The sequence below is a fragment of the Melozone crissalis genome, unplaced genomic scaffold (assembly GCF_028551555.1).
Source record: "Melozone crissalis strain CALT ecotype California unplaced genomic scaffold, PUWL_Pcris_2 ptg000027l_1, whole genome shotgun sequence".
Lineage (NCBI taxonomy): Eukaryota > Metazoa > Chordata > Aves > Passeriformes > Passerellidae > Melozone > Melozone crissalis.
The window spans coordinates 34,250,271-34,274,850 of record NW_026535805.1 but is presented as its reverse complement, the minus strand read 5'-3'; the positions used below and the strand labels follow the sequence as shown (position 1 = coordinate 34,274,850).

Below are 24,580 nucleotides of genomic sequence, written 5' to 3'. Positions count from 1 at the left end.
CAGGGGCTGGGACCCGCGGGACGGCGGCGGCTCCGGGATCCGCCTCTGCCTCCCCCGCAAGATCCCCCTCGGCGCCGCGGGGCTGGGGCGAGGGCGGGGCGGGGCGGCCCCTCGCCGTACCAGGTATAAGCCGGGGCTGCCGAGTGAGTGGGGAGCGGGCTCGCTCTGCTCCTCTCCCCCGGCAGCACCGGCAGCACCGGCGGCGCTGGACAGCGCTGGCGGCTCCGCGGGGGCGGCGCGGCGGCCGGAGCGCGCATTGGCCGCGGTGGCGCACCGAGGGCACTCCCGGGGGCGCGGGCAGGGGGCGGCTGTCCCGACGGCGTGCTCTGCCCCCAGGCTCAGGATCTCCTGCCCACCGGGAGAGGCTCGTCCGAAGAGCCGAGGGACAGCGCACGGGAGTTTTTATTTCGCTCCCCGGCCACTGCACCGGCAGACATTCCTCTGCATTTCTTAAGGGAGAAAACTCGCCAGAGAAGGGGGATAGGAGGAAAGGCAGTAGAGGAGGGGGAGAAAGTTGATTGACTTGCACAGAGGTGAAGCTTTGCTGTGGCTCCCGCTGCACTTTGCACTGGCGACCTTCAGTCCGCGCGAAGCTGTAGGATGGAGCCAGAGCCCCCGCCCGAGCTCACAGCAATGCCCCTCGGGGAGAATGGGAGTGTGCGCCTGGTGCCCGACACAGCCCTGCTGTCCCCGGGGAGAGGCACGGCCGTGTTCATCATCCGCTGCGTGATCCCTTCGCTTTACCTGCTCATCATCACTGTCGGCTTGCTGGGCAACATCACCCTCATGAAGATCTTCATTTCCAACAGCGCCATGAGAAGTGTGCCTAACATCTTCATCTCCAGCCTCGCTGCTGGTGATCTGCTCCTGCTAGTGACCTGTGTGCCCGTGGATGCCTCCCGGTATTTCTCTGAAGAGTGGCTCTTTGGAGAAGTGGGCTGCAAGCTCATCCCTGTCATCCAGCTGACCTCTGTTGGTGTCTCTGTCTTCACCCTCACTGCCCTCAGTGCTGACAGGTAGGAAAGCTGGGCTGCCTTCAGCTCTCTGCAACTTGGGCTAAGGCTGATGAAAGGTAAAGCACCTCTCTAGATAAGACATCCCTGATTTGCAATCCCCTCATTCCAACCTGTGAGGTGCTTCTTCTTCTCTAGGTGGTACTAATTGAAGTTAAAGAATATCTGGAAATGGCTGTGCCTGGCCCCCAGCTTCCAGGATGTCAGCTGCAAGAATTGAGTTTAGCCCTGTCTTCTGCACCTCTGGGATGGTTTTGCAACAGTCCATATATTGGAATTTTATTCATTAGAGTAAGGTTTTAGATGCCAGATATCACCCTTGCCGAGTCAGCGTTGTGTCTACGGGCAGTGAGTGATTTAAACCAAGTCAGGCACAAATGTATTTTTAATCAGTTTGTTTCTTTCTGCTAAGAAGCTGTACTCATGTGTGCCTGTATGTGTGTCTGTGCCTTAGTAGAAGAGCAGGTTACCACAGGTGACTGCCAGAACTAGCTTAGCTTCTGGGAATTCAGGGACACCAAATTGCTCTGTTTTAAATGTCAATCTTAAACCTTTGTTCAAACTATTCTTATTATCTTCTGAACTTTTAGAAAAGAAGAAAAAAAATTAAAAGGAAATACCCCCAAACAAACTAGAAAGTGACACTTTTGTCTCAAGTGCTTGTCAAATTAGGAAAAAACAAAAAGCTGGATCCCCAGTTTTTCCTCCCAATTACTGTGAATGGGTACTTAAGGAATTTAGAGCAACTGAGTGGCTGTAGAACTATGCTTCAGGCTCTGAAAGTGTAATTGCTAACTTAAATTATATGAAATTATCTTTATTTTTTTATCTGAACAATTTTTTTGGGCCAGAAATGAAAACGTTTAATTCCTTCTCCATAAACATTCATCCATTTTCTTTTGTTGGGTTTTGAACTGAGCCACTGCATTATATTGGTGTGTGATGTGAAGAGTTGAGTTTAGAAATACATCTTCACACTTTGAGTAATGTTTAGGATGTTCATGTTTAAAACTTTTATCCTTTATTTTTTCTTTATTTTTTCTTTTTTTTTTTTTTTTAGCTAATTCAGTCCATTGTTTGATTTCACTTGAGGATAGTTTTCAGTGAACATTCATTTCAGCTATGTTTGAATCAGGACCTAACATATTTGTCTATAAAGACTGTAACTTGTGAAAATGGATCATGGTTTTGAAGAAGAGATTGCAAAATATATCTTAAAGGGAACACCTGTAGCTCTTTGATTACCTCAGTTAAACAGTATTTCAAAATCTGTCCTTACAGATCTAAGGAAACCCTGCAGTTCTCTTTCTGCTCTATTTCCACTCCTTAATATCTTGTGCTGTACATCTTGTTTGAAAAGGGAAGAAGTTAGTGGACATCATTTCTCGAGAGAAATGTAACATGAGGGAATGCTGCTGATTTAATGTTTAAGGATTCATTAATTTGCTTTTCATGTAGCTTTGGAACATTCACTGTTTGATTTTTTTCCCAGATAATTTTATATCCCTCTTTTTATATCAGCAAAGAGTCAAGAATTTATAATACTGACTGTTTATGCTTAATGCATCTAGAATTGCACATACTAAAAAACAGTTACAGTTTGAGTGCTGAGACCAAATAAGCTCATAATAAATACATTTCTCCAGCATTTTGGACCCCACAGTATATGTCAATGTCAGAAATGGTTATACTAGGAATTTACAACATTTCTTTAACTTTTGGAGTTTTATTTTAGGTCACTGAGAACAAAAACCTTTTATTTTCCAGTCAGAAGATCTTCCACTGACTTCGGAGACCAGTCTCCTAGGGCCCAGGAAACTGCTGAGTGAAGCTGGCTGAGCTTTCAGCTGTGTCTGGGTTGGAGTCAAATCTACACTTTGTACAACACTTGGTACAACACTTGTGTTGGACTAGAGGGGAGGCACTGGTGTGGCACTGTGACACCAATCTATAGCCAGATTCTAATGTGTGTCGTCACTAGATCAGTTGTGGGTGATTATGCTGGCAGATCAGAAGCGTTGGCAGCATCCTGCACACAAGAGGTGCCGAAGAGGTGAGGCCTGGCTATGGGCAGTGTTTTCTCCCACTTTCTCCTACATTTAGGGTAGGATGTTAGCAGTTTGTAAGCAGTGATGCCACCAAGAAGGCTCCATTACAATCCAGTATTTGGTCTGGTACACAATGTATTCTTAGTGGCCCCTTCTTTCACAGATAATGTTCAAAGTACATTTTAATTAAAGCCCTTCATGCTTTTTGCTCCTTGTAACCATGAGACTGTATAGAATGCCAGAGACTGATTACACTACAAAACAGATTTAGGAATACTTAGGATTCTCTGGAACATGCTTGTGTAAATTAGGATGAGAGAGGTTGTCTTGGTTTCCACAGTCAAATTAATACTTATTGTTTATGTGGAAATTCTGCATAATGATTTCCTTGTGTGTGACACATTTAACAGACGTAGCTACAGAAGCAACAAACTCTGAATGATTGTTGCTAACAAACTGAAGGAAGAAAAATTACATACTACAACTTATAGTTGCATATGTAGATATTTTGTAAAGTTGCTTAATTTCATACAGATTTTTTTTGTCACAGAAGACGTTTTCAGCATCAGCAATGCTTTCGGTGTGAAAAACATGCACCTTTTATTTGGAAGCTTCATTATCTTGTATTGAGGTTATTTGAGTTTTAATTCAGGGGTTTTTATGTGTGTGTACAAATGTAATATGTGATTTTTAACACTTTCCAGACTTCCCTTCCATGCAGATGAGATTTAGCAGCGTATCTGCCTGAGGTTGCCCATCCCCATCACAGGAATAGCAGCTGGTTCTTCCCAGCCCTGAGCTCCTGGAGGTGTGGCTGCCAGCTGTGGGGAGAGGTGCCCTGCTGCAGCCCCACACTGTTGGGGCAGAGAGGGATGCAGGTCAGTGGTGCAGGTGGGGATGGTGGCAGCAGAGATGATGCAGTGGTGGCACTGGTGGTACAGGGGTTTGGTGTCAGAGCAGGTTGCAGTCTCCCTCTCCTATGGGATGGAGAAGGCAGCACAGGAGATGTGCTGCTGAGCCAGTTGTCCCTTCTCACTGCCATGCAGGGTATGTAGGGACAGCAACCCTGCCCCTCATGGCCACCGCGTTTTCTCTATTGTGCAGAAACCAGACCACCTCTACAGACCTTAATATTTCTCTTGTTTATAAAACCAAAGGAAAAAGAGAGGGTGGGCAACAGAAAGAGAAAACTTAATAGACTGGATGACAAATGAGGAAGAGGGCTGAAAGACAAAAATGTACCAAAAAAAAGAGGGGAGCTAAGGGGAGTGTAAGACAGAACACTCCTAATGGCATTCAGCACATCCTAAAAGTGCTCAGAGCTGGTGCACAGTAACCAGGGATGCACTTCCTAAAGATGTGGTGGGACAAGAATTGACAAATGGGGCCTTGATGAGCTTGTTTCTCCAGGGCCCATGGACTGCAGTTTTGGCAAGGGCTAATGGGTGTTGGTGAGAACGTCTCAGGAATTGGTGTGGTCTTTGATAAGGAGGATAAAAGTAAAGAAGTGAGAAATGTTTGCCAGAGGGACTGCAGCGTGGCACACATAAAGAAAATATGTGCCAGCATCTCCTCACTGCAAAAAGGGCATAAGCCAGGGATGAACCTGACTTGAACCATCCAATGAACTTGCTTACTGCTGCACAAAATGTTTTTCAAATTTGTGTCCATGATGGATCATACATTTAGCTCAGAAGGCAAATCGGGCCCCTAGGGATCCTTATCTTATTCTCAGGGAGAGGGATCTTGCTGTTTTGTGCATGGGAAGGAATCTAGGTAGGGTAAGAACTGAAGCAGGGTGGTATGGAAAGGTGTTTCCAGGATGCTTTTCAGATGGCATTTTAACCTTGGTGTGGACAGCTTTCGGTGCAGTGAATTAAGACTGGGTGCTACAATGTGCACCTCTGGCATTACTGCTTTATTGTGTGGTACCCACAAAATGCCAAGGCATCTGCAGTGAATAGCCTTTGGAGGAATAAACGGCAGCCCCTGCAACCAGCTTTAATTTGTCCCACATAGTCTTTTCTTTTCTCTTTAGCTGTCATTTATGCCTCATTTTTAAGTGATCTGTAAAAATAGGATTAAATTTAATTCTGTTTCTTTTCCTACACTGAATTTTATTTCTAATGAAAAATTTAAATATATTAGATCTAATGCAGTTCTGCTGCACTCTAATAGAGACAGCAAAGCTGAACTCACCCTACTACAATTGGAATAGCATTGTATTTTCTTTCTTCTTAAGTAATGCGACATAGACACCTTTGATGAGACAAATAAGTGATTAACATGTAACAGTTTGAAAATTTAAATTCATACTTAAGTAGCTAAATATAGTGCCTGAGATGCTTAAAATGTATTCTATAGATTTTCATAGCTAAACTATTTGTTCCGTTCCATCTATTTTTTTCTTTATATTTGTTTTGTTTTTGATTTGGGAGACTGCACTCTGTATCTAAAAAAAAATAAAAAATGTTTTTTGCAAATTTGCACTCTGTGCTGACTTCTGATGACATCTGATAGCAAAATCTGGTTTGGTTCAGTTTGCTAGTCTATAATCTCATTTTCTTTGGGAACTTTGGAAATATTCTGAAGTGTGAAAAGCTGCCCTACTACCTTCTGCCAAACACCTTCTTTGGTTTTTTCATTAGTAATATCACTTTAATGAAAACTTCTTTTTACTTTTCTCACACTTTATTTTTAGTTTCTTCTTTTATTATGGCAGATGCTGATTCAGGCTGAAATACAGTGATTGAAAAATATAAAATCCTCATTTCTTATTACATGTAGTGAAGCAGGTGAAGCAGGACAGTGGACGTGATTTCCTTTTGAGCTCTAATAGCTGATAGTCAGGAACTAAGGACTCCTTATGAATAAAATAGTATTGAATGACATATTGAAAATTACTTACAATTAATCAAATAAAAAAATAATCAAAGGTAAAATGGAAGATTATAAATGGAAAAACTATGCCTTAGCACTATACAGTAGATGGGAAAACAAAAATATATGGACCAAGTAGAACTATGATATTCTATAAATATTTATTTTAGATACCGTAACACTTGAGGTAAATGTATTGAATGAGTGAATTAGCGAAGTACATTAAAATAAATGATGGTCCAGATGTTTCTCTCACTGTAGGCTATAGCAATATGGTTATAATTATGCAATAACAGGCAATGCAAAAGAAATTTAAGAGAGGTTTGTCAAGCTTTGTCTGTCACATTATTTCAACTTACCTTTTAGTTCATATATACAAATTGACTCTCAAAATAATGCTTCTCAGGAAACCTTTGTCAAATGAGACAATGAGGCCTGTCCCCACCCAATAATTTTCCAATTAATTTATATCTGTCTTATGCAGATAAAAGGAGTACGATGTAAAGTATTCCAGAAAAAAAGAGAGATAGCAGAACCACCCCCTCCCCAACATATTTAGCTCTAGAGATTGCAGAAAGAATTTTATATCTGGAGTAGATTAAGGAGTTAACTGTTATAGGGTAATGTCCAAGCCAGGCAATTCAAATCAGCTGTTGGAGAAGTTCCTCTTGTGACTGTCTTTGCACAACTGACAATGATTTCTCAGCAAATAACATTTTCCTGCCAAGTTAGGCAACTGTTTCTCAAACTTCATACAGGCACATGCATCTGTTAAACTCCCGCCTTTGTGCATGTCCTGTGTGTACTCTCCAACCCATAGAGAAACAGCTCAGGTTGAGAGTGGTGAAGTGAGAAATGGCTGCGGTTGTTTATCCCAGTCAGTGATCAATGCAGTGCCTGTGTTGAGCTGGCAGAAGCCACTTTGTTTAATTATTGCAAATGCTGGTGTTTGGATTGCCTTTTGTAGGCTGCAACCTAAACAGGGAGAAACAGCTTCAAAACCATCCCTTCTGTTTCCTGCTTCTTTGAGCTATTCAGTAAAATCCTGTGTCTGTGACACACAAAATAGCTGCTAAACAGCAGATCCAGCCCAATTCTTAACAAGCCTGGACATCACCATTCATTTATTTTATTTGTTTGCCCCTCAGCAAATTCTGGTACATGATTCCCTTATCTATTACACTGCAATGGGTTAATATGAATTTGAATGCTGGAATTCTCAAGTCAGCATTTAGCAAATCCTCAGAAATGTTGTCAAAGATCAAGTATGCTCTACCAAAGCTTTGTCTAGGGAAAAGATTTCACATGATAAGTTTGTTAGAGAATAAATAATACATCTCTGTATATGTGTTCAGTATAATGAAACTCTTCAGTATCTTCCTGAAAGGCATAATTTAATTGAATCTTCATTTTAAATTGTTTAATTACAGAAAAACTTGTGTATTTATGATATGAGTTCTGCTGCAGAACCAGACTGCAGCACCAGTATATTTCTGGTGCTAAATTATTTTATGGGTTTTTATCTGTATTAATGAAACAAGGTGTATGCAGTCACAATCCCTAGGCCTAAACATGTTCCACTAGCAACTTCTAAACTATGCTGAGATTCAGTGTAATTTGACAGTGTAATTACAAAGAGCAAGTAAGTTCTTTGTTAAATTTGTAGAAATAAGAGGAAACCTACTTTGGTGTCCATTGAAGAGAAGCATATTTTGGAACTAAGTTGACACAACTTTTCAGGTGTCAGAAAAGATAACCACAAGATAAACAGCCCACAAAAGCTTTTCAGATTTGCATCTTCTGCATGTAGATTTGTGTATTTCCAGGTTTGCATGAGTATATATCAAAATAAAATTGTGGTGTGTGTATGAACATGAGAGAATGGGTTATTCTGATATGATGTAATTATATCTCATATAACTTTATCTTTTCCTTCACATGATATTCCAAATATTGTTTCATTTTTTTCCAACTGCTTTTCATAGTGTTTTTTAAGAATAGTTTCATGCTTGTGTTTTGGCTCCAAGTTTGTTTGATTAAATGTATTTTAAGGATTGCTACATTAACTTTTCCCTCTCTCATGTTTTTATATTCCTTTTCTTTTTACCATGGTGTGTACTTCTGTATTTTCCATCTACACTGATTTCAGGACAGCCCAAGATCAGAAGTTGCAAATAAAATTGCACTGGAAATGTGTTTAAAAGGGAGAGAGTAGAGCTTTTAGATGATACTACTGGGGCAAATAGATGAATCTGCTGATTTTTGAATTTAGAAATTAGAGATTTAGGGTCTATATTCTCAAATGGGAACATCTAAGTCTGTTCTAGGTATATTAGTAGAGATTTGGTTATTTAATTCTTCCTGGCTTGTAACTTTTCTAAAAATCATCTGACTGTGTTATGTTCTCCACAACGGTGTGTTATCTGCTGTGGCCTGGATTATAACCAAATTCATCAATGAAATGGGAGAAATTGTTTTGTAACAACAGAAACTTTATAAAGGTAAAATAGCACTAAGCATATTTTACTCTTGGGATTTCTTCTTTCAGACACTCTAGTTTCTGTAGTTGATATTTTTATTGGCCTTATGATCCAGCAGTGAGGATTTTATGACATCTTTTTCATTCAAGTATGCATAGATATTTTTGCTGAGAGACATGCAGTAAGCACTTAGTAAATATGCAGACAAGCATGCAACTCTGTGTCATCAGTCTAAAGGTTGGGGTATCGATGGGATTTGGATTAAACTCATTTGGAGAAATGGATTTCTCTTTTCTCCAAGTTCTTTGACCCTCCAGGATTGAGACTAAACACTGAAAGAATTAAACAAGGTTAGTTGTAGTTTTCTAAGCTTTTTAACAGGAGAAAAGAGAACTAGGGGACAATTCCAAAAAGTACATAAGCTTGTCCAGGCTGCGCATTGCAAGGCCTAATATCTAGCCTGGATACTGACTTTCTCCTCATCCCATCCACCCCTCCTGAGCAGAATCCAAATCCAGAATTCCAAATTAGTGTTGGAATGAGATAAAGAGTCAAGAAAGGTGATAGAAGCCAAGAAACTACACATGCTAAACTTCCTTATACTTCCCCCTGGGAAATAGTATATAGAGTTATTTGTGTGATGCAGCAGGCTAAGAATAAAGTTCTCTCCTCACAGGTGAGATGTTAATTTTGAGTCTAGCAGCCTGGGCAATGGCTCCCAGACACCCTGGCTGCATGAATGGCCCCATTTTGTTCCTGGAGAGGCACATGCCAGAGCTGCCTTTGCCGTGGCAGTTTTGTGAAGGGTGATGACTTTGGTGTGCCCCAGCCATTATTTAAACATAACTTTGAGATCAGGCCCCTCAACTTGGCTGTGCTTAATGCACTTAATTGTGAATTACAATGGATTGTAAATGAAGCTTAGGTGCAAACAGAGTAGGTGCAATCCAGGGAGCTCCTGGCATGAACAGCAGGGGAAATACAACTGCTTGTTTATTTTAAAAGTCAAAATGGGCTCAGTGGGTTGGGATGGGCCAGCCATTGTGTAAGGCTGCTGGATGATGTCTTCAGGCATCTGAAAGTGTGTGGGTTTTTGGTTTTTTTTTAATGCACATACATATGTCTGTGTATATCTATCTATCTATGCACAAACCCATATTCAACAGTGCCAGGGCATGGGACTGAGGACTGGCAGTCAGACACTTGTCAAACTGGTTTTGTAGAGGTCCATGATGTGGTTTTGACCTGGGTCAATGAGTATTCTCTAAACAATTTCTAGGCATGATACAGGATTAAACACAAGCCCAGTGGCCATTACCAACAGAAGTGTAAACTTCCTAATTTGTTTGGATGTGGTGGTCTTGTACTGAGCAATTAGAGAGATTAATTAAATAGTCATGGATGTTTGGCCTCCAGGTCTAAAAATAGACTGTTGCACTGTTTAGTTTGCTCATATAGATGTAGCATCTTTGTTAGATTTGGTTCTCCTCTGTCCTCCTTTTCACAGTAGAAACTTAGAGAAACTGCACCTCTAATGAAGACCTATTAGTCTGTCTTAAGATATGTTTAAAACATGTTCATCAGTGACTTGAAATTATCAAATTTAAATATAAATTTACTGGAAATACTGACATATATGAACTTTTCTGAAAAATAACTGGTGAAACAACTTACTAATATTGCTTTCAGGAGCAGAATTGAACAAAATGATTATGGTACTTTTGACAGTAAAAATTCTCTCTGAATTTTAACTCATGATTTTAACTTGTGCAGGTATCAATGAATGGCATTACAGAAGTAGAAGTAAAGTCCAGACTGCTGGCAATGAGCTGGCATTGCAAGATTTGCACGAAATTGTAGGAAGCATAGTTAGCTAATATGAGGCAAATAGCAAGTAGCAGAAGTAGAAAGAGAAGAAAAAATGAAAAGGAAAGAGAAGATTTATCCTCTGAAACACTGGGTGGACAGGAGAGGTAATACACTTCATGCATAAAAAACCCCTTCCACCATCCTGGGAAACTTCTGGTTTGATTCTTTTCAGGGTGAAGAAACCATCAACAAGAGTTGAACCATTATTGATGGTCTTTGGCTCAACAGAGTGTATTTTTACAGAGTGGAAAACTTTTTCCACTTAGGAAAATCTTAAGATTTTCCCCCTGAGAAACACAGAACACATGTCATTGACATTGACTTTAAGTGTGTTTGCACATGGTCTTCTAGTCTGCATTTCAAATACTGTTTATTGTATTCACTATCAGATCTCAGAGATGCTCATTCCTGAGTAAATGCAATTCTTTGCTCTCAAGAGATAAGCACAGAATAAAAGTATTGATATTACCTGAAAAAAAAAAAGAAATGTACTTTACATTGCAAGAATTTATAAGAATGAAATAGAACAATGCACATCTCAATTCAAATGATTAAATGATACCACAAAGTTTTCAGCTAGATAAATTGTTGTGCTCTTATTGATTCAGCTGGAGTTGGGCCAATAGGACTGCCCATACAATGAAAAGGGCTTTGGAACATCCAAAATTTCATTTTACTGTAGAGTGGACTGCAACTGGACATGATATGAGTATTTTTAACAAATACTGATTACACAACCAGGTTTCCTTTTTGGATGTATTTATAAACTTTTATGTTGTTAAAATTTTTGTGTTTGAAAGCACCATGCAGGGACACGATAAAAGACTAACATATGAATGGTTTTGATTAATTACTCTAGTTTGGAGGAAATGCAGTACAATGACACAACAGCATCGCTTTAAAAAGCTTATTTATAATGAGGCAAATAGTACCAACCCCTCCAGCTCCAGGATTAAAATGAAAATCAAAGTAATGTGAAACTTCCCTGCCTGGCCTCTGACACTTCATTATATTTATTTTCATTGTGATGTCATGTAGGAAATTAGGTGATAATTTAGGGTCCTATTTGTGGTAGGTACTATATAAACAGCAAGATGAAGAAAGTCCTTGACCTGAAGGGCTTTTAAAAAAGGACAAGAGACCATGCAGAATCAGAAGGGCAAGGAGATATTGAGGCTAATCGAGTTAGAGTGGTAGGCTATTTTCCAGTGGCTGCCTAGGTATTGACTAGTTATTTTGGGGTTTTCTTTTTAGTTTTTTTAAGGTCATCACAAAAAAGTACTCTAGAAGAAGAGGTAGGAAAGCAAAGGAAGGGCAGCATAGGTCTATTAAAGGAGCACCTTCTGTTGAAACCAGCTGTGTGGGAGGGAAACAGCATTGTGGATGCAGCAGAAACAGGAGTAGAGCTTTCCATTCTAATTTGGAGCTGAGAAATACCTTTAGAAAGTCTTTGAAAACAAAGGTCAGGAGAAGTAGATAAAATAAATTGGAGTTTGGAAGGTAGCAAAATGTTATATCTCTGGAGAAAGAGGATATTCTTTTCATGAATTTATTTTGGGATTGTGTAGAAGGGAGGAGATTGGGTTTTTTGTATAGTTTTTTTTTTCCCATTTTAAAGCAATCTGCTGAAGGAGAGTGGGCAAGTTTGTGCTTGTATCTGTTGGCAGAAACCACAGCTCCAAAGGCAGGAAGAGTTTCCTGAGTTGGGGTCCCTTTGTCAGCAGTGATAATGATAGAGGATATAGGGAGACAGAATTTACTTGATGGCTTTTAATTAAAACCAAATGCATATTTCCTGAACTTGGTGGCAGCCTATAATTTGCTCTTTTTCATCAGTGAAGTAAAAGAAAAGGTGAATTTACTAATTTGACTAATTTGCACTGTTAGTCTAATTTACTGACATAGTTTTTATTGATGGAAAATATGGTCTTTGCAATTTGAATGGTTGCTGTTATGTTTTTGCTTTACACTGGTTTTATACAAAGGAAGAGGTTGGGTTTTCACTTTGGGAACACTTCTGATTTCACTCAGTTTACATTTCATTTTATCTGTAACCTGTTTCTTTTCACTCTATAGCTTTTTAGAGATATAAACAAGATGACAAGATGTTTTTGTAAAGCACAGTGCATTTTTCTTGACCCTGAGTACTGTGAAGGGCTGAGACCTAGGAAGAGTGCCACCTTGTAGCCACTAAACTAGCAAGTTGAATGAAAGGAGGGATTTGTTTTGCACTAAACTCATCTGTTTTGTGAAAAAGGGCGCTCTGCTTCAATGCCTTTCCACTTGAAGTAAGTTATGGCTCAGGGAAAAGCATACTATTTGCTGAAACAGCAATATTTGCCAAAGTACAGATATATGTCACATCTTCTGCTAATGTAAAGACTTCTGAAAAATTCTTCCATTTAGAGATTAACTTGGCACATTTGATGCTAAAAGAATTATTTGTGATGTGGTCATTTACTTGGGTCGTAGGACTGTGGTCAAAATATTTTGAAACGATGAAATGGAAAAGGAGAGGAAAAAAAAATCTGTACAACAAAACATTATTTTTATCCAATGTCCTCCCCCTACCCCAAAATCCCCAACTGGCTCTTCCCTAAGAACACAAACTTTTTAAAAAATGAGCAGATGTAAGGACTTGACATCATCTCAGAAATAGAGGGTCTGTCTTTATGTAATGAAATAAAGACAGACAGCAATAGGAAGCAATTATTGAATAAGGTCACAGTTTGTGCTGGGGAGTATTCATGCTTTGTGCAGAAGCTTCTGTCCTTCCTATGGCAATAGAAAGGCTTTTTTTACACCTTGGTGTCCAGGGAGTTTCTCACTGCGTGTTAGCAGAAATGGTAACTATAAATTAACAGAGACAGTTTGCTGAATTTTGTTTACTACTCTATGATAGGGGTGAAAATACAGTAAAAATTATCTCTGAATTTAGAGAGGATATGAACATTAAAAGCCATTATTTTTAATTATTAAATGATCATATGATTTATCACAAACCTGAGAAAGAGAACCCCAAGGCACATTTTGACTGACATATTCTGTGAAGGAAAGGTTTCCTTGGGTACCGTGTTAGTGCTCTGCTCCAGATGTCTTCATGGCATAGCCAGTTGCAAACATCAGCTTAATTGAAGAGCTATGAACTACCTGTCAGGACCTGCAAATTGATCCTGAGGGGTGTTTGGGATCACAGCTCCATTTATCAGCATTCCCTTCAGCAACCAAGTTATATTTGGGTATAAACTAATCCTTGGTAAGTAATTAGTCACTTGCTCATCCCCATACTTATTAGTATACCTAGAGGCATGTGCATCTACCTACACACATGGATATGGAATTTTATCACAAAGTAGAGGCATCTAACTTACTGTTCTCCTTAATCTAAGCTCATTGTGTAGGTAGCAGAGAAAAAACCCAAACACCCTAGAGGGTGATTTAATATACCTAAAATCTGAATCGCTCTTTGAAAGTGATTCATGCTTCTTCACAGACTACAAACACTCGAGGATGAGCAAAGTTATGTACCTGGAGGATGAACCTCTACTGACTCTCCTTATCCTGTTAAACTTTTCCCTGAATATTAAAGAAGAATAATTTTTTCCATTTCTCAAAACTTTTGCTCTTTCAGAAGAAATCACAGCCATTCCAAATCAAATTGAAAGTAGAAACAGGAAAATTAATGCAGTTAAGAAAAATCCCCTGAACTTCCATATTGCCACAGCTTAGACAAAATGAAATGTTTTGTTTAACCTTTGTTTAAGATTTAGTTTTTAATAAAAACATTGAAGCATAATTTACTTACATTTAAAAAAAGTTAAATAAATTAAAAATTTAAGTAGAGCTTTAATGTATCCTTGAAATATTTTTCTCAAATTCTATTTGTCCTTATAACAATTACATTTTTTTTGTGGAAAGTTTGACTTTGTATCATCTCCTGGAATGATTTTCTTAAATAAAAAAAATCCTGACCAAAGCCTACTTCTACTAATTTATTTTATTTTGCTCTAGAGTGATATTTCCATTCTCTGCAATTATTCCTTTTTCCATTGCAGAAGCTATGAAATTATCAGTTCCACAAAGGTTTATATGCAATCATACGTTATGAGACAGTTTTCCAAAATGCAGTGTAGAGCAGCAGCTTCCAGCTATTGATGTGGAAATGTTTACTTTATGTAGGAGTTTATACTTTCTGCACAGGCCATTGGGAGTCATAAATGCCTGACTTTATGAAGATGCATATATTCCTCTGAGGAGGGCTGGGTGTATCCTAGAGTGGGAAAGTTTTAGTGGCAGCCAGAGAGCCCTGGAACTCTCGGGAGCCAAGGAAAGAAGGAAGGAAACACAAAGTGTGCATGTGCTGGTACATGTGGAATATCGAAGTAGGATGCACTTGTGGATATTTGGGTATTTGAAGATGGAAAGGGTAGAGCCATGGCTGATTCTTCACTTCCACTACACTGGCACAGAATGGGCACCTACAGACACAGGGTGTATCCAGGTCTCCTTCTGCCTCCTCTGATGAGCGTATACAAAAAAAAGAGGTGGAGATTTAGAGAATGCGAGTTAAAGAAAGATTAAAAGTCCCTTGACATTTCAAATTAGAAAAAAATATCACATTGTTTTAATCAAAGATATGAAGCAAGCTTGTAGATTGCATGTTGAATTTGAATACCTTTTAATTTGTATCTGCATTTTGGTCAATTTCAGGTACAAAGCAATTGTAAATCCCATGGACATCCAGACCTCCAGTGCAGTGCTGTGGACTTGTCTCAAAGCCACTGCCATCTGGGTAATCTCCATGCTCCTGGCAGTTCCTGAAGCAGTGTTCTCCGAACTGGCTCACATCAATGACACAGATAATGCCACCTTCACAGCATGCATACCATACCCCATGACAGACGACATGCACCCAAAGATCCATTCTGTGCTGCTTTTCCTTGTGTATTTCCTTGTCCCTCTTGTAATTATCAGTATCTACTACTATCATATTGCAAAGAGTTTAATAAAAAGTGCTCACAACATCCCTGGGGAACACAGTGAGCATTCCAAAAGACAGGTAAGCAATTTGCTTTTTACATCCTGGTGAAAGACTTGTGTGCTGTATACACTTATGAATGAAAGTGAAGGAATTATAACATCCAAGTTGTTGGATTTTGCAGAGCATTAGTTCAGTTTCCACATGAAATAAGGCAAGGATTTTCTCAAGATTTTCCTTGTTTTCACGACTACTCAATATTAACCCCAGTATGTAATGAATATGAACAAGGAAAATTATAAATTCAGTGCCATGAATGCTCATTCCTAACAGCAAATGAGATTGGTATATATGTTTGTATGTGCTGTTACTCTAACCATTACTTGTATTCTTACTGAGGAATGATGTTTTTGTAGTTAATGGTGGTGGCTTCACCCGCCTCTATAGGCAGTCATTTTAGGAAAGAAATCTTACATGAATGTTTTGAGAATTGTCCCTTTTTATTTGTGCTTGGAAATGAGAAAACTGATATAGACAGGGAAAACTTTACTTAGGGGATCTAAGATTCTTTTTAGATTAAGGAGTGCTGGAAACATGAACAGAGAGTATTAACTGATTTTTTTTTACTTGGATACAATACTGAACTTGTACTTTTCTAATATCTTTTCTGTTAGAGATGCTATAAAACTCTTGGTATAGATTCTGTGTATCTTTGAGACAAACGATTTTAAAATGCTAGGCAAAGCCAATCTTCCCCGTAAGGCACAGGAAGCAACAAGACAGTAACATTAGCAGGAACACACATATGTACAAACAACAGCTTTTGCAGTGAAAGTGCCTCAGCTGCTTTGCAAAAGCATTAGTACTGATAGAGAAAAATAATTATGCCAATTTAAACAGTTTTGAATTGTTTTCTCTGCCAGTAACTTAGAAAACTACTTTCATACTCTCAGAAATTTCTTTGCATGCACACATTCTTTTTAAAAGACTACATTCCTTTACGTCCATTTTGAGCAACATTTCATTTCTACTCTAGTCTGTTTCTTGTCAAAAGTGCATATATATTAGCACTTCATGTATTATTTTATTTCCCTGTGAAATATAGAGAGCCTTTTGGCTGAACCCTCTGGATGGAAACTATATTTAATTTATACCACATTTCTGAATTCACATGTATTTTCAAAGTAAGAACACATTTTTTCATTCTACTTAGTTTTTTTTTCCTCTTTGTTAATCTATGAGGCTCTGAAGAATAGAAAATTCAGGTGGACTTACATATCTCCCAGAAAGAGGAAATAAATTCAGGCCATTGCTATCAGCTTATGTTTCTTTAAGCCAAGTGTGATATTCACACTATACTTCTGCACCTTTTAGTCTGCTCTAGCAATCTATCTGAGTGCAAATGCTACCAAATTTGAATGTTAGAGTTTTCCCATCTATTTTGATTTCCCCAGTTTTTTGTTTTGATAGACCCAAGAAAACAATTTAAAGATTAATTTCCCAGGTTTTGAAAAAATGTTAGAATAAATTCACTTGTTTGGTTTTTTCCCCCAGAAAATTGAGCAGAGTAGAAAACTTTCCTTCCTCTGCAAAACTTTCATACCTGATATACACAGCAAATCTTTTAGGAGGAATATGGGGAAACTTTATGTTTCTCTTTGGGGCCTTCTACCCAGCCAGTTTATCTCCCTCTCTCAGTTTGGAACCTCTGTGTAGGCTCTTATTGTGCCATCTTTTCAGCCACTCTCAGTATCTACAATGTAATCTGTTATGCCTTAGCACTGCATTTAAGGTACATTTTGTGATGTTATTGAAATTAATGGAACCTTTCACCTTACCCTGGAATTAAGATACTTCAGATGGTGTAATACAATTTTGGTGGTTTCCCCAAGAGAGAGGTGCAAGCTGAGACCCTCAGTGAAAAACAAAGAGATATGAGCACCACTGTGTAGCTAACACCAAGTATCTCACCTCTATATCTTGAAGCCAGAAGCTATTTCTAAATAGCTTCCTAGCTAAAACTTAAGTTTCAAGCCAGGCACTGAGATCTCATCAGAAAAGGTTACATTTCATAACACCCTTTGGTGCATGCTTACAGACTAAAAGCCAGTGCTTCCTGGGGTCATGAATCACCCTTGCTGTGTGTATCATATAGAAAGACCAACCTTCTGTAACTGCAAACAGCTAAGAAAGTTGACTGAGAGTTAACTGAAAGAGGAAAAGGAAATGAGATAGCAAAAGTAATTCAGCTCCTGAAGGAAGCATTTTTGCAGGCCTTACTCATGACAATTGCTGAAGCTAATATAGCAAAATGCTACATATTTTAATGAAACCTGTTATGTAGGATAGCTCTGTGTGTTGTTGTTCATTTGGGTTCTCTTCATCTTTTTAGATGGAAACTCGGAAGCGTCTGGCAAAAATTGTTTTAGTTTTTGTTGGCTTCTTTGCTATCTGCTGGTTTCCTAACCACGTGCTATACATGTACAGATCCTTTAATTACAATAAGATTGATCCATCGATGGGACATATGGTTGTTACCTTAGTGGCCCGAGTGCTAAGCTTCTGCAACTCTTTTGTCAACCCATTTGCACTGTATTTCCTCAGTGAGAGTTTTAGAAGACATTTCAACAACCAGCTCTGCTGCAGGAAGAAAGCTCAGAAAGAGAGATCTGCCAGCTACTTGTGCAACTCCTCTGCCATTCAAATGACTTCCCTGAAAAGCAATACCAGGAACACAGTGACTACCATGACACAACTGAATGGGCACAACTTGAAACAAGAAATGTCATTATGATCTAATGAGTATGATTTTTGACTATGAAACAAATCTGAACTTTTCCTTTGCAGCTTGTAAGTCACTTTTGGCTCTTGTTCTCAGACAGTCCTCAGAAAAGAGGCTCTGTTAAATTCTGGCCAATATGAGGTTATTTCACACCATCTGACTCTTAGAAGTGAAGAGTATGTTTTATTGAGGAAACAAAACTGACTGACATAATATTGTACTTTAAAAGAGATGCTGATATATGTTTTACATAAAGGAAAGCAGTGTAACTGATAAAATATTGCTTTAAAAAGTATAGATTTTCTGATATCAAAATATGTATTTTTAACTGAATATTGATCCAGGCTCATGTATTGCTTTAATAGAGTTTGCATGACTTTAGCTCTGTTGTGTGTGTGCTAGCTTTGCTGATTAATACTGTTAAGCATTTTGGATTCCATTAAACTTTTATTTTTAATTTATTTTTTCTTTAATCAGCTCACATGTCAGCACAGGTAGTCAAATTGACACAATGACTGAAGCTTATTGCCACTACTTGTACAAGGCTGTTCATATAAAAGTTTGAAGAGGTGTGTCAGAGCTGAATCCCCCCTTATACAGTGGGATAGAAACTGACAAATAATCATTCCCAAGCCAGGTGACAGGTTAGCTTTCATGTCTGACCTCCAGAGAGAAGGTGCTCACAGTGTCTTTCTTAGAAGGGGCAGTAATTTGCAGACAAAGACACCTTGTGGAAGTAATTTTTTTATGGTCAGTTCGTGAGCCAAATGTAATTTTAAGTGTGTTTTTCTTTACAGTTGGGTAGAACTGCTCCAGCACAGATCTGTCTCTGTCACAACACTGTATCCTGTTCTTCTGCAGTGACTTCTCTAAGGTGAATACTAGAGAGTACACTAGAAATTTAGATTGGACTTTGGAATTAGTTGCTAGTCTTATAATCTCAAAAGCTGAAGTGCTAATGCAGTGTATCCATTCATTTTTCCCTTTGTCTTTAATGATACACTTGCACTTAATTAGTTCTGTTTGTAACTCTGTGAACCACCTGAAGTTCAAAATTTCTTTTGCAATTCCTCTTTTTTCAAGACTAGCTATATCCCTACCCAAATTTTTAAAGCAATGAGAACTTATATTGATGTAAACTCTAAGTGTTCTAGCTAATATCTAGGAAAAAAAAATCCCCAGTTGTAACCACTCAACAGGGAAAGTAACAGATTGAAGTTCTTAATGTCAAGAGCTAGAAGCCTTTATACAAAGGAGATGACTAACATGAATTGTAAATCTATGTGGAATGGCTTAGAAAGTTGTTGTTTTGTCATAGTTTAGGAATGGAATTCCCCAGTTTAGTGTTCCCACTGAAACACTCCAAACCATGTGCTGCTGTCTCACTCCACACTTCCCTCTCCCCTGCAGTGGGGCAGAGAGAAGAAATTGGAGGCACAAAAGGTACATATCAAGGGTTAAGATGATAACAATTTGCTAGAAACAGCAATGAAATAAGCAACAAACAGTAGCAACAACAATATTAATAACAGAGTGTTACTAAAATTAGTAACAAGAAGTGAAGGATTCATATGCAATCACTTACCACAGGGAACCTGGCTCTTTCTGGACCACTCACTTCACCATTGGCCTGATTGGAAGGAGCCCATCCCTCCCCTGCCCCCTGCTTTGGCATGAGGTGGTATAGAGTAACCCCGAGGTCCTGGTCACGTCCCTCCTGGCAACTGCAGAAATGAACCCTTTTCTGGCTGGAACCAGGACACATCCATAACTGCCTAACACTGCCTCATCCTTCTTTTTCTTCATTTTGTCTCTTCTCTTTCTTCTTGCCTTACTTCTGAGAACATGCCCACCTGTTCTCAGAAGTACTTTTTAATTTTATATCACTAGTTCTTCCTGGATGCCAGACAAAGTTTTGGATCCTGCTCTTCTGATCAGCCTCAAGTCCTTTTCACTCACAAATATTTTACATCTGCAAAGCACTAATGCTTAAAGTCTTCCTTTGTCAATTCTTGGTGTTTATCATTGACTGTGATCAAGTTTTCTGTTTATTTCTGCTGGGGTTTTTGTGGTTCCCTGCTCCTCATTTTGTTTGACAATCTTTCTACACTGCATAGCCTTTCACAGTATTTCTAAATCCATTGTAGTTTTTATTTCCAAAATGAATTTTTCTGATGTGAACCTTACCAGATGATACAGGTGCTCTATTGGAAAAATAGTAATTAATTTGTGGTAGATTTGATGTTTCTGTTTGATTCATGCTTTCCCCCCCCAATGTCTTAAATTGCTGTGTGTGGTATGGACAACATGAACCAGCTTTCTGGCAGAATGGAAAGCTAGAGTCTGTTCCTTTTTGTTGAGAGGGGAAGGTGTTCAGAGGTAGACTATAACTCCTTGTTGTCAGGAAATCAGCACGGTTTTGCTTCATTATATCCCAGACCTAATATGCAAAGTCTGTTTCAAGTAAGTAAACTAAATTTTATATAGCTCCTTTCAAATTCTTTAGCATGGCATGGGGGAATAAGTTAATCTGTCTGGAGATTTACTAGGAGTGTTGCTAACCCACTGTGCACATTTTGGAAGTGTCTGTTATTGTGTTTTTGTACATGTTGTATATAAGCTGTATGTATAAAGCTATTTTCAGACAACTCTGCTTGCTAACAATTAAAATGATAGTAGAATGCATTTTATGAAGTATTTTCTTCTAACTGTAGTCAAAGGAACAAAGAAAATCTGCAAATAAGATCATGTCAGCTTTTCATATACCACCTTGAGATCTATGCCAAAATAGTTGTTAAAATGCCATCTGATATTTTTTCCCTGTTATAAAAATATTCTTATTTCAGGAACATCAGTTCTTTTCTATCTTCTTCTCCTGAGTTTTGAGATGGCTTCTTTCAAAAATATTTTTGCAACAATTGAGAAAACTACCATTCTTTCTTAGTCTTTGAAAAATGAGAGAATAGAGGTAATTACTGTTTCATCGGTGTAAGACATTTATTTTTTGTAGACTAGAGCTAGTACAATGTAAGTCTGATAGCATCTTCTTACTTCACCCTGTCAATACTAGAAGTATAACATACGCTGCTGAATCCTGAAATGTCAGTATGGTTAAATTCTCAACCAGCCTGAGAGATCTCATTTAGCATTACACTGTGATGTGATAATTATCTTCAACAAAGGCATGTCACTTTGAATACAGGACAGATTTTTACAACATACCTGCCCCGTAGATATTTTTCTTAACTCAGTCAAGACAGAAACTCTGGCCCAGGAATTAGCAGGGCTGATTGAGAGATATTAAACCATGCTCAGAGGAGGAAAGGGATAAGACCAGGCTACTAGAGATCAGTCTGGGGGGAGCAGGCTTGTGACGAGGGCAAAACCATTACCCCAGCTGAAGTACATCTCCACCAATGCACACAGTATGAGAAGCAAGCACAAGAAGCTGGGAGCCATGGTACAACAGGAAAGTTATGTATTTGCTGTCATGGAAATATGGTGGGATGACTCTCATGACTGGAGCGCTGCGATGGATACCTATAAGCCCTTTAGAAGGGAAAGCAGGAGAGGTGGTGGGATGTGCCTGTGGGTAAGGATCAGGAGGAAGGACGCAGGGTGGACAGCAGGGTGGTGGGAGTCTGGTTTATGCCACCTATTCAGGATGAACAGATAGAGGAGGCATTCTACACGCAGCTGGCTGAAGTCTCATGATTGCTGACCCTTGTACTCATGGGTGACTCCAACTTGCCAGATATCTTCTGGAAACACAACACAGCAAAGAGAAAACAATCTAGGAAGTTCCTGGAGTGTATGGAAGACAACTTCCTAACACAACTGGTAAATAAACCTACCAGAGAAGGTGTCCTGCTAGACCTCTTGTTTGTGAACACAGAAGGACTGGTGGGTGATTTTGTAGTCAGTGGTTATCTTGGACACATTGGCCAGGAAATCGTAGAGTTTCAGTAATGGGTCAAATAAGGACAGGTACCAGCAGGACTTCCACCTTGGAAGAGAGGTTAGAAGAGCAGACTTTGGCCTGCTTAGAACATTGATTGACAGAGTCCCTTTAGTGGTCAGTTCAGTAGTCAGTTCTGAAGTGTAAAGGAGTTTAGAAAGGCTAGATGTGATTTAGAAAGGAATTGTTAAATATTTAGGACTAGGCTGCCCCCAACTGTAGAAAGACAAGTCATCAGGGAAAAATACCAGCCTTATTAAATAGAGAACATGGGTTGGAATTTTGGGAGAAAAAAGAGAATCTATCATCTCTCAAAGGAGGGTCAGGTAATTTGTGAGGACTATAAGGATATTGCAAGGTTATATAGGGAGAAGATCAGAAAAGCCAGAATAGAATTTGCATTTTATGAGATGGGAAAGTCTGGAGGTACACTCAGAGCAAAGGGCAGATGATCTCAATATAAGCAATATGATCTAAAACCACTGCCAATTCTAAAATTGCAAAGTACTTTTACTTTTGAGCATCCCAATGTCTGCAACTAAATGTTGCTGAGCCCCCATCAGCTTTACCTGTCTGAGAGCAGATTTAATTAACCTCTGTAACAGTGCACACATTTCAGAAAAGTACGGCATAGCTTTAGGTGGGCTTGTGAGTCTATAGCAGCTCCTTCAATCTGATTGTGTGGCTGTGGAGAATGGAACTGTCAGCAGCAGCGGAGGTATCTACCTGTAGAAGAGAATGCCAGCAATGGCAAATATTATAGCTTTCACTGTGCACCAGCCTCTGTTAAATAATTTTCCTATGTCTACACACAGTTTGATTGCTTTTCCTCTGATGGCAAAAGCTAATGTGTTCGACAAATTTCATTATTGCCACTTTCATACAGATACAGATCAAATAAAACACATGGGCTATAGTAGATTTCCATACAGTGAAGGAATGATTGTGTTCTGACAGTGTTCTAAACCATCTTTGTTCCCCCAGGAGTGATATGAGCATCATTATAACCTCTTGATCCAGGTAATAGTCCTACCAGAGGGGATGTATTACTGAATCTGCTGGTAACCAATGCCAGTGAGATAGCTCGGGATATCAAGATTGAAGGCAGTCTGGGCCACATATTTTCTTTAGGAATATGGGTGAAATAAGGAGTAAGGTAAGACCCCTGAACTCTAGGAAAGCAAAATTTCAGCTTTTCAAGGCGATAGTCAGCAGGATACCTGGGATACTGCCCTCAGGGACAATGGGCTAGGTGGAACAGAGCTGGTATATTTTTAAGGATGTCTTCTACAGAGTGCAATTAGTAAGCAATCCCCAGGAGTAAGAAAGAGGGCAAGGGAGGCAAGGGATCAGCATGGCTGAGTTGGGAAGTGTTTGTCAAACTACAGGAAAAGAAGCACATACATAGATGGTATAAATAAAAACAGGTAAGCTTTGAAGAGTGTAGAGATGAAGTTTGGTTGGGTAGGGAGGAGATGAGAAAGGCCAAGGTGAAGCTGTAACTGAACTTGGCAAGGAACACAAAAATGACAGGAAGATCTGCTACAGGTATATTAACCAGAAAAAAGAAGTCAAAGAAGGTGTACTGCCCCTGATAAACTGGTAGCAACAGATGAGGAGGCTGAGGTACCCAACAACTTCTTTGCCTCAGTCTTCAATGGCGCCTCTCTTCCTGCACATCTCAAGATGACAGAGAGCAAGATGAGGACTGGGGAAGTGAAGTAAAGATCGCTGTAAGTAAAGATCAGTTCATGACCACCTGAGGAGCTTGAATGTAGGTCAATGGGATCTGATGAGACACATCCCAGAGTCCTGAGGGAATTAACTGATGTAGTCACTTTCCTACATTTGTTTGAAAGATGTTTCCTTTTCAAAGATCTTGTTTCCTGAGATGTTTGAAAAATTATGGCGGTTATGTAAAGTCCCAGGAGTAAAAGGGAAAAAGCCTGCAAGAAAGTTGGAGAGACACTATTTACCAGATCATGTGGTGACAAAGGAGAATGGGATCAAACTGAAAGAAAATGGTGAGACACCAGAAAAGATTTCCCAGAGAGGTTGTGGATGTCCCATCCCTGGAATTGTTCAAGACCAGGCTGGATAGAGCTCTGAGCAACTTGGTTTAGTGAAAGGTGTCTCTGTCCATGGCAGGATGATTGGAACTAGATGATCTTTAAGGTCCCTTCCATGATTTTATGATATTTGGTTGCTCTAGTCGTCTGGCTCAGCTGTAGATCAGAGCACAGACAAAGAAGAAAAGGCTAAAATCAGCGGTGTGTCTATTTTAAGTGAGACATTATTGATATCATTACTTCTAGGACCACAAACTCTTCCACTCCACAGGACTTCTCTTTATGCACTGCACAGGGAAGGACATAAACATAGTAAGGATCACTGTAAATCCAGTATTTACTTATTTTGGAGATCTTTGCTTTGCCACTTGAAAATTGACCTTTTACTATGTTTTTTTTTTTTGAATGCTTTGTGTGCTGTTTACAGAGAAGAGCAGTTTTATGGGTTTAGCCTTTATTGAAAAAAAGTATCTGCATCACCCTGGCAGTTCATATCACAAAAA

General features: G+C 39.1%; 1 protein-coding gene across 1 annotated transcript; it reads left to right on the top strand.

The window, feature by feature from the left end:
- The first annotated feature begins 510 nt into the window (after positions 1-510).
- On the top strand, positions 511-19,233 carry NMBR (neuromedin B receptor). Its single transcript, XM_054280108.1, has 3 exons — positions 511-1,016; positions 15,001-15,349; positions 17,661-19,233. Exons 1-3 carry the CDS (start codon positions 601-603, stop codon positions 18,060-18,062), a joined length of 1,167 nt encoding a protein of 388 aa, XP_054136083.1. The 5' UTR covers positions 511-600; the 3' UTR covers positions 18,063-19,233.
- Positions 19,234-24,580: the final 5,347 nt, after the last annotated feature.